Below are 11,203 nucleotides of genomic sequence, written 5' to 3' on the forward strand. Positions count from 1 at the left end.
GAAGCCTCCGGATCCTAATGAGGCTTCCCCCGTCCTCCGGTGTCCCACGGCGGTCTTGCTGCAGCTCTCCGAACAGCCGCCCGACAGACCTGACAGCCTGTGCAATATTTACCTTTCCTGGCTCCAGCGGGGGCGCTGCTGTGGCTCTTCTGACGGAGATAGGCAGAAATAGCCGATCTCAGTCATGTCCGCTCTACTGCGCAGGCACAGGAGACTTGCAGGCACAGGAGACTTGCAGGCGCAGGAGACTTGCAGGCGCAGGAGACTTGCAGGCGCAGGAGACTTGCAGGCGCAGGAGACTTGCACCTGCGCAGTAGAGCGGCCCAACAGAGATCGTCTTTTTTCGCCCATCTCTGTGGGAAGAGCCGATACTGCGCCTGCGCTGGAGCTGGGAAGGTAAATATTTACATCCCCGCTGTTCGGAGGGGCACAGCAAGACCGCCATGGGACAGAGGAGGACGGGGAAAGCCTCATTAGGATCCTGAGGCTTCCCCCTCCCGAGGTGAGTACCCCCAGGGGAGATTTTTTCATTACAGATTTCCTTTTAAAAAAAAAAAAACATTTCTTTGTTACAGCTGATACAAATCCTGCAATAAACCTGCAGTGTGTCTACTTCCTGCGTTTATGGAAGCAGACAAAGGGTTAACAGCCTGCCTTTACAAATTAGCTGTATCTGCCGAGGACTGCCAAATTCCTGTGCTGACGCAGCTGAGAGCTCAAATTACACTTGTGATTAGTCACAGATGAGAAGGAATTATACAGGCTCTTCTCTCTAAAAACACACAGGGTACATTTCTCTCTGTTTTCCACCTGTGCAGTTCGGCAGGGTGCGCACGTTCCTGCGCACTTGTGAAATCGCGGCCGCGCTTCCGGCGCCCATCAGAACGCTGTGCGTGCGAGCTCACATCACTGACAGCAGTGCATGTGAGGCTGCTCCTTATGTGAGGCCGCGGCGGCCGAGATGGCATACGTGCAGCCTGCAGAACTGCACAGGGGCGGCAGCCATTGCACTGAGCAGCTTCCGGGTGAAGGGTGGTGACCCAGGGGAGGGAGGGGGTCTGGTTGGGGGAAAGGAGGACGCAGTCCCTGATGCTTTACACGCCAAAGTAGGTACCGACTTTTATTAACACTTGACGCCTCGGATATTTAAACTCTCTTCAGTGTCACTTTAAGAGAATTGTTTGCTCCTCACTACTCTGAATGATCCTGCTTTTCCCAGTGAAAGGGGCGGGGCCAGACTGAACTCTCAGACAACATCACAGCCCAGAGCTCTGTAAGTCTGCGCTGCAGGAAGTGGCAGCTGCAGGACAGGAAGTTCCTGACCAGGTGTTCAAGGAGTTATTACAGAATTAGTGGATTCCGGGCAGGGCTGGAGAAATAGACATACCTGGGGTTGGGCCTGCAAAGCCTCCATTGTGCCTTCTGGCAATGTTTACATTCCACCCGATGACACAGGGCTCAGGAGGCAACCGTCTGCAGTTATTACACAATGTTCCCACAGACCAGACTGACAATGTTTACGTGGGTCCCTCATGCTAACGACACTGGAATATTCCTGACTGGGCAGAGAGGAAAATATGACCAAATATCGTCCAAATAGCTTATGAATACACCCTTTGAATACAGATTTCTGCTGCCCTGATTTAGAGAGCTGACAGTATTTAAAGAGAACCTGAACTGAAAGGAAAGTTTTGAGATATTGAATTAAAGAACCACTATACCGAAAAAATTAGACAGTTAAAATCTGACAGAACCGACTGGTTTTGGGCCAGTCCTAATGGGGGATTCTCAGGGTTTGCTTTGTTTTGAACAGCATTTCCTGAACAGCAGTTTAACTGCCAAAATAGTAAGACACCAGCCAGCCTCCCTACTCCCTTGCACACTATTTTGTCAGTAAGGGCCCGTTTCCACTAGGAGCGGTGCGATGCGGTTACATAGCCGCCTCGCACCGCAGGTGTCCTGAAACACATGCACGGCAATGGAAGAGTTTCCACTGCGTGCATGTTGTGCGGAGCGATCCGAGAATCTGCAGCATGCTGCATCGCACGGCCGCATCCGCCCGCAGCCGCGTCCCATCTCCTCCAATACGGGAGATGCGGAAGTGATGCGGCCGACGGCGGAAGTGATGCGATGCGGCTAGGTAGCCGCATTCGCATCACTTTGTAGTGGAAACCGGCCCTTAGACTTTGCAACTGCTGTTCAGGAAGTGCTGCTGAAAACAAAGAAAACCCTGAGAATCCCCCATGAGCAGATGAACTGGCCCAAAACCTGTCGGTTCTGTCAGATTTTAACTACCTACTTTTTTTTGTGATAGTGGTCCTTTAAGTGTTGCTTGCAAATTTTCGCCAAAGTCGTTTTCGCATCAAAAATGCTACTTTCGATTTCGAGAAAATTTTCCTAAAAATAGCTTGTGTTTTCACGATTATGCGAAAACCGTACATTTTACCACGAAAGCCACAAAAACGATATTCTTACCAACAGAAGTTTACTGCGAAAACACCGTATTTTTACAGCGAAAATTCACGAAAAATGAAAAAAACGTATTTGATTAAATTTTTGTTTGCACTATCTGATGAAGGGGACCCGCCGTGGCCCCGAAACAATTGTCAATTTCACGTGCTTATGAAGCAATAAATTGAAACTTGCAACTTGAAGAGGTGTGCTGACCTGGACTTTTCTACTTTGCTGTTGAATTATTGATGCTGGGGCTCAGCATCTACAGGCCATAGCACCCGCAGTTTGGGTAAGGTGTGCCACCTCCACACCAGAACTATATGATTAAATTTTAAAGGGACGTTCCAGGCTCCTTAAAAAAAAAGATATACTTACCCGGGGTTTCCTCCAGCCCCTGGAAGGCGACAGGTCAAACCCCGCAGCTCTGCTCTCACCTATTGGCCCGGGGTCCCCGCCAGTGTGGAGGATAACCTTGTGAGGTCGTCCTCTACTGTGCCTGCGCAGTACACTCTGAACAACCTGGACTTGATAGACGGTGGCGCTTGCGCAGGCATGAGGTCATCCTCTGCATCAGCGGGGACCCCGGGCTGGCTGCTGAGAGCGGAGCTGCGGCGTAGGACATGTCGGCTGTCGGGGGCTGGAGGAAGCCCCGGGTAAGTAGATTTTTTTTAGGAGACTGAACCTTCCTTTTAATGGTAAATATTACATCAATAACATTGAACAGAATCTCATAATTTTTATTTTCAGTTTAAAGTAAACCTGTGAGAATTAAAAAAAAAAAAAAAAAAAGATCCGATACTCACCTTGGGAGAGGGGAGCTGCTTCCCCGTCCTACTACACCAGGCCGTTCCAGCGCTGCGACCTCTGAAGCTTGCAGGCATGCGGCCGCACCGTACCTGCACAGCTGCATGGACCCACTTGGCTTCACCGGAAAACCAGACCCCGATGACCCGAACGGGCTTGGTCTTTTCTGACAAAACCCGATCGGGTCTGTGCTACTGCGGAAGCCCTTGTCGATGGTTTTGCGGACTGGACAGCGAAAGAGGTAAGTAGCCAAATTGGGCACTTTAAGCTCTGAATTCAAAATAGCAGCCAAGACAGCCTGATTTCATTCAGCTTCAAAACAAGCAGAATGAGGCCAGCTTTCGATTTCCCTAAACACTCTGCCAATGTAAATGGATGGGACAGATTCCACTAGAGCGATGGTGATTAGGCAAATCGCAATCACAGGACAGGCAGCATTTTGGGAGCGTTTCTATTCTAATGAATTGTATAAGAGCAGGAAAATCGCTCCCAAAATCGCTTGCAAAATGCTATCACACATCTTTGTAGTGGGTTCCAGGCCTAAAGAAGTCCATACATGACAGGCGATATATTGGCAGATCGACCGAGACAGATCTCTCTCTGAACAAATGTGATCAGAGAGAGATCTGTTGTCTGCCCATACACAATAGGCCGATTCCTGATCGATTTCATCACCCACATAGATGCCGGCAACCACAAGGAGCGCATGTACTGAATGTGGACAGAGCACAGAACCAGTGGGGGACACAAATGGGTAAAATATACTGCACAGGGCATGGGGGGGCAGAACACTTTACACTGGGGGGACAGCGCCGAGGGATTCCGACACATTCGCCGCTCGTCCCAATATCACACGCCCTTATCCCTGTACATCTGATCGAGCATGTTGGCCCTACAACTTGCAGCATGTTCGATCGATACATGGGACCAATTTCACCAAAATTGGTTGCATCGTCGACTGGACATGCTTTTGGTGGCACCGATTTTCATCCGATTATAATAACTGAATTGGATGGTTGATTGGCCGTTTCCTGCATTCAAATGTTATCAGCATAGTTTCCTCAGCCAAATAAAAGTATTTTAACTTTTATTTGTTTTACCAGCGAGTACACAGGAAGGCTGTATGGGAACCAGAGCCTTCCCTCTCCATAGCTTCACATTTACTTTAAGAAGGAACTTATACTTTGTGTAGAGTTTACAGAAGGCTCTTGTGCGCCGCACAGCTGGTCGATCAGTGATGCGCGATCGTCCCACAATGCCTTTCTTCTCGCCAAGGCGCTCATGGAGCAGCTGCGTCATGAACCAGCCGTAATGAGCTGCATATTTTCATCTAAGAATGCCGGAGGCCTGTTTCTCTGGCCCAGGAAGCTGAGCACAAGACGCAGACTTTGGCAGGAGTACCTGCGTGATAAATACGGCTTATTCAGCACGAGACCTCTCCGAGATGATCGCACTGGAGCTCGCTGACAGATATCCATTATAACGCTGGCACAGATAATCACTGCTGGCATCTCCCGCCTCCTTCCAGGGACAGTGCCAGCTTCAAGGCATTCCTCGCTGGAAATGCTCATTTTTATCATTAGCAGTTACTTTTATCTTACATGTGTACACAGCTTACAGTGGACCTGAACACTTGCACAGGACAGAAGGAAAACAGAGAAAAATGCACCCGGTATGTATTTAGAGAGTTTAGCCTGTCTTATCCCCCCCTCATCTGTGTCTAATCAGAAGTTGTAATTTGATCTCTCAGCTGTGTCAGTTGGCTGCCTCAGCAGAGCAGCTAATTTGTAAACACGGGATGTTAACCCTATGTCTGCTTCCATGAAAGCAGGAAGTAGACGCACTGCAGATTTTATGGCAGGATCTGCATCAGCTGTAACAAAGAAATGTTTTTCTTTAAAGTATATTATACTGTTGCGTATCTCAGAGCAGAGAGGAAGTTCTGAGTTCAGGCCCGTTTTAAGGCCTCTTTCACAGTGGGACGTTGCGTTTGATGCAACATTAAAGTCGCACAACGTGCCCCTAACGCAGCGCATGTAGGTTATGAAATTGGACATTATCTTGAACTGCGTTATGTGTCTCTTGGTGCGTCGTTTTCGTTGCATACTGATCGAACGAAAACGGCGCATGCGTTACATTTAAACCAAAAAAAACATTACTGAGCATGTGCAACACACACAACGGAACAAATGTATTGCTAAACGCACAGCATGCAACACTTTGTAAATATTGCTACACGTTACACACAACGTGTGCACTGTGAATGTCGCACAGACTTTGTATTGCTGTGCGTTAGTCTGCGTCATAATTTTTTATACTAGACTTTAACGTCCCACTGTGAAAGGGGCCTAAGTCTCAGGATCTGCTCCACTGTGCACCAGTTTTGTTAAAAACTCCCTCACGCTGGTTTTGACAAATCTGCCCCATTGTTTCATTTTTTTCCAAGGTGTTTGTTCCAATTCGCTCGTTTCTTATTACTGGAAGTCGTTCTGCCCCAGTGAGACCAAATCCTTCTGCTTTACGGGAACCTGACATGATTAAGCCTTTATAAACAGGGAGAAAAGCTAGAATTAGGGAACTTTTTGGAGTAACAAGTATTAGCAGGGATGTTTTTAAGCAGTAATTTTTTAAAATAAAAAGACAAAATATTGACTTGTGTAAGTAAAGCTTTGCAAGGGCTGGCGCACACCTAGGGCTAGATTCACAGAAGCGTGCTAAGTGTTAGCAGGCCCGCAAAAAGGCCCTTAGCACGCCTAAGCTTCGTGCGCTAAGTTATCGCGCACAAAGTTTAGCGGAACAGCGCACTAGCTGCGTCTATAAAGTTGCACCGGGTGCGCCCGAATCGTCGCACCATGCAACGTTTTGGGCACACCTGGTGCGACGTTTACGGAACACCCGGTGCGCCGTTCCGTGCGCACTGCGCGGAGCTAAACTATGCGCGCGACAAGTAAAAGCTATGGGCGTGCTAACTACTTAGCACTGTAATTAGCACGCCCAAAGCTTTTAGGCGTGCAAACTAAGTTAGCACAATTTTGTGATTTAAGGCCCTAGAGCGCTTCTGAGCGCTTTTTAAAACGCCAGCACTTTCAAAAGCGCTTGGCTACTGTTTCTCTATGGGATGGATAACACCAGAGCGATGTGATTTTTCCCAAAACGCAAACGCGGGTCCTGCAGCATTTCTGAGGCGATGCAGTAAGTATAGGAAAATGGAAACTTTCTCTGAAAAGCACTAGATCAGAGCGATTTTCCAAGCGGTTTTACTATATAACGAGTACACTAGCAGTTGTGCTGTACCTTAAAAAAAGAAAGAAAAACAAAAACGCTACAAAAATTGCTAGGTATAAAAGAGAAAATCGCTAGGCACGTGTCTAGAATCACTTAGAAAAGGCACTTCTAAAAGCGCTGAGCGTTTGCGATTACGTTAGCGCTTTTTAGGTGTGTGCCGGCCCCAACTCTGTTTCAAAATATGAGCGTAGCCAAAGAAAGGTTCTGGCTGCTCTAATTACTAAATACAAAAAACTTTATTTACATTACACAAGGACATCCAAAACATCCACATTTCCTGTCCAAGACACAGACTGAGCTATTATGATAATTATTAGTATAAATAGCGGCACAATCTCTGCACTGTTCTACAGAGAACACTGAACAATTCACATCAAGAAAGGTGGCCACACATCTACAGACTTAGCGGCCAATCGACGATCAGCTTCAATCATTATACAGTAGAATTTCTTTATAGTGAACTCCAGGACCAGGAAAAGTAGTTTACTATATCAGAAATGGTAATACACAAGCACATAAAGTATACTGCAGTACTGGATCTTAATTCAGTCAATAATTAGGAGTAATTTTTTATTTTCAATGCTTCAACAAGAGAGTACAGACAGCGTCTAAGCTAGAGCACAATGCACAGTGTTCAGTATGCAGGAATTTGCATGCAATAATCACACAACAGCTTGCACAGGAAGCATAGGTCTCACCATTACATGCAGGTACAGTACTGATAGTGTGCTGCTCTGTCCACAATCCTGTGCAGCCTGGATGATACTGTAGCGTTGCAGCCATGCACAAGCAAGTCACAGATGACAGGTAATTCCCTCAGTAATCAGGCAGCAGCTGATACAGGAAGCATAGGTCTCACGGTAATACAGGTACAGTTCTGATAGTGTGCTCCTCTGTCCACATTTCTGTGCAGCCTAGATGATGCTGTAACATTGCAGCCATGCACAAGTTAATCACAGATGACCGGTAATTCCCTCAGTAATCAGGCAGCAGCTGACAAAGGAAGCATAGGCCTGACCAGGTAATGCAGGTATAGTAACTGATAGTGTGCTCCTCTGTCCATGTATCTGTCCAGCCTGGATGATGCTGTAGCATTGCAGCCATGCACAAGCAAGTCACAGATGACAGGTAATTCCCTCAGTAATCAGGCAGCTGCTTACACAGGAAGCATAGCTCTCACCAGTTAATGCAGGAACAGTACTGATAGTGTGCTCCTCTGTCCACATGTCATGCAGCCTGGATGATGCTGTAGCATTGCAGCCATGCACTAGCAAGTCACAGATGACAGGCAATTCCCTCAGTAATCAGGCAGCAGCTTACACGGGAAGCATAGGTCTCACTATTTAATGCAGGTACAGTACTGATAGTGTGCTGCTCTGCTCTGTCCACATGTCTGTGCAGCCTGGATGATGCTGTAGCGTTGCAGCCATGCACAAGCAAGTCACAGATGACAGGCAATACCCTCAGTGGAATGTTGCATGTGGGGTGTGTGTTTGTGTGTGGAAGGACAACCAGGATGACAGACAGGACAGGCAAAGTATAACTGTACGGGGGGGGGGGGGGGGGGGGGGGGGTATAAGAGACCATTAAGTCCCGCATGCAAGGGCAGTCAATCAGGTGTTAATTATTCTAAGCAGATGCAAATTTTACGCACCTTACATAGCCACTTAGGATAATCAGATGCAGCAGCTTCCGCATTATTGGCACAGCGCTGACCATAGCGGATGCATAGAATTGGGCCTAGACGTTATCCCTAATTGGGACTAGACGTTATACGGTAAGTGGCCCTGCGATCGCCTTGGAGGAGGATTTGCCACCGTGTGTACAGTCGTGATTCTGCAAGTCCCATCGCCAACTAAAGACTGGCAGCACTGCAGATTGGCATCACCTAGCAAGATTTAGCCTTATACATGGGTATTAGCAGGTAACAGTCACCGCTTGGGATCATGGGAAATGTAGTACTGTGTCCAAAAGCCATTTAGAGCAGAAGCAGCATCAATTCAGAGTACAATGAGGCTACAATAACAACAACAGCGAAACATTTGTAAAGCGCTTTTCTCCCGAGGGACCCAAAGCCCATAAGCTTGTCTCTGATCAGTACATAGTGATGTGTACAGGGAAAAAAGTTCTGTGATCACAAATACCAGACTAAATAGAAGGCTTTTCAGTTCTGCGTGTCCAGGGTTGGAGTTGTCTTGATTAAGTTTGGCAAAGCATTCCGCAGGGTAGGGGAAGCATGACAGAATGCTCTGTCTCCAAAGGTTTTTAGATGGAGTCTAGGTTTGGTCAGGGTATTGGATCCTTTCGATCTGAGGCTTTTCAATGGCTTTTGACCTAAAATAAAATGTATTGACTGGACAGGACTGAAAATCGCTGATGATCAAAGGCAGGAGCGGGGATAGATCGATGGCCCATAGCGTTACAACTCAGCGATTTAATTGGTTGTCAATAGATTTCCTGACGAAGTGTATTAAGAATTTATGTGCTGTGTGTGATAGGAATAGATCCCTCTCTGATCAGATTCCGATCGATTGATCATTTTGCCACATTGGGTGACAATCTATCAGTGTGTGGCACTACAGAGCACAGAGCCTGCTGCTGGGAAGACATGCACTATTTCTAAGCACAGCCAGGATTATTTAAAGGGAACTCGAGGTGAGAATGTGGAGGCTGACATGTTTGTTTACTTTTAAATAATGCAGATTGCCTGGCTGTCCTGCTGATCTTCTGCCTCTAATACTTTCAGCTATAACCCTTGAAGAAGCATGCAGATCAGATGTTTCTGACATAAATATGACTGGATTAGGTTGATGCTTGTTTCAGGTGCGCGATTTTGACCTAAGTAACCAGAAAGATCAGCAGCACAGCCGGGGGGAACTGGTATTGTTTAAAAGGAATTCAATATGGCAGCTTCCGTAGGTCTCACACCTCAGTTTCCTTTTAAGGAATGTGATGATGAGAAAGTGGCATTGATATTGCCCCAGGCACAATGGGTACAGTCGGTTTAATCATTGACAGGTGGATGTCCTAGTCTTGGCAGATTCTGACCTTTTGCTACACATGAGGGGAGGCGGCCAAGGGAAGAACTACAAGGACCAGCATGCTGCACAGTGACTTAGCATTCTGTGCAGCAAATAGCAGGTGCATTACTTCCATAAACGAGTTTTCCACCTTCACAAGGATACAGCCGGGAACTTGGGTGCCAAAGGAAAGCTGGGACTTGTAGTGCCACAAAAAAAATATTGCATGAACTTGTAATGCTACAATGACACAATGGAGAAGGATCCTGCTGGAAGTGTATGTTTCTGCACAGAAGCAGGGTACACACATCCAATAAGGATTGGCCAATTTTATCACTTCCAATGTAATAAGAGATCTTACCTATACAATCTGTTCATCGTATTCAAAGTCTGCTGGCCCTCAAACTACATGGAAGTGGTTAAATCACTCAGTGGTGGGCCAATCAAAATTGAATGTGTGTATGCACCTTAAAAACTGGGACTTGTAGTTCATCCACACTTGGGAACGTTTATCTTGGGACTTGTAGTTCCACAAGAGCTTATCGAAGGGCCTGTCATTCTACGATAAACCTGAAGGGTCTTGCTGGGACTTGTAGTTCATCCACACTAGGGAAAGTTTAGGCTGGGATTTGTAGTTCCACAGCAGATTCTCATACAATATAATGGCCAGAGTTTAACACATCAATAAAGACATAGTCCATAACTTGAAGTTCAATAACAAATATGGTCATGCTGGGACTTGTAGTCCCACAATAATGGAATAAAAACACATATTGCAACTCCACCACAGTTGTGCATGCCTGTGTGGGACTTGTAGTCCTCCAAGAGCTTGCAGCTGCACTTCTGTGTCACAGTATTAGTGTAGAACGTCCACTATGTCAATACAGTTCATTCTAGGACTTCTGATAAATGTGATGTGACATGCTGGGATTTGTAGTTCCACAGCAGCACTGAAGATTTACCTTTGCATCTATAGCTCCACCTGAGCATGCTGGGAGTTGCAGTGCAAGTCACTGGCAGCCTGTAACTGCCTGTAACTGCCCAGCTGCTGGTGCACTACAAGTCCCAGCATCAGAAGAGCATGCTCTGCAGCTACAGGTTGCTGGTGATGCTGAAGGACTTGTCACAGAGGATCCCCCCCCAGCAGCAGAGCAGGGGGCGTGTCCGCGACCCCCAGCCCCGCTTACCTTGCAGGTTCTGCACTCGGAGGTCGCTGATCTGTCCTATCAGCTCCTCGCGCTGGAACCAGTCCCACTCGTGGCCGGCCATGGGGGGCTGCGGATCCGGCCGCCGCACTCCGGACAAGTTCACCGAGGAAGTGCCGGGAGGAGACGGCGGAGCGGAGCGGCTCCTCCTCCGGAGTGCTGAGACCGGGCGGGGGGAGGGGAGAGAGGCGCTGTGCCCACCCACCTCTGCCAGCTGTGCCCCTCTGATGTCAGCCGCCTCTCGCTAACGGTGCTGCCGGGTGCCAGGACCGCTCCAATGACTTACCTGCTGCCCCCTGTGCCCGGATCACCCCGCGCCCCCACCCCCTCCTCCACGCCATCACCTGCCCCCTGCACTGATATACTGCCTCCTGTGCCCCCTCCTACCCTACCCTGCATCCCCCTCCTCCATGCCATCACCTGCCCCCTGCACTG

General features: G+C 47.8%; 1 protein-coding gene across 2 annotated transcripts in view; it reads right to left on the bottom strand.

The window, feature by feature from the left end:
* The window catches only part of CLMN (calmin), a 170,930-nt gene extending 159,950 nt beyond the window's left edge, over window positions 1-10,980 (bottom strand). Inside the window, exon 1 of one of the 2 annotated variants that reach the window (XM_068254734.1) lies at window positions 10,751-10,980. In XM_068254734.1, coding sequence (XP_068110835.1) covers window positions 10,751-10,832 — 82 coding nt within the window. In that variant the 5' untranslated portion in view covers window positions 10,833-10,980. The remainder of the gene's footprint in view (window positions 1-10,750) is intronic. The other variant, XM_068254735.1, reaches the window with a different exon arrangement.
* Between the last annotated feature and the right edge of the window lie 223 nt (window positions 10,981-11,203).

The sequence above is a fragment of the Hyperolius riggenbachi genome, chromosome 9, assembly GCF_040937935.1.
Source record: "Hyperolius riggenbachi isolate aHypRig1 chromosome 9, aHypRig1.pri, whole genome shotgun sequence".
Taxonomy (NCBI): domain Eukaryota; kingdom Metazoa; phylum Chordata; class Amphibia; order Anura; family Hyperoliidae; genus Hyperolius; species Hyperolius riggenbachi.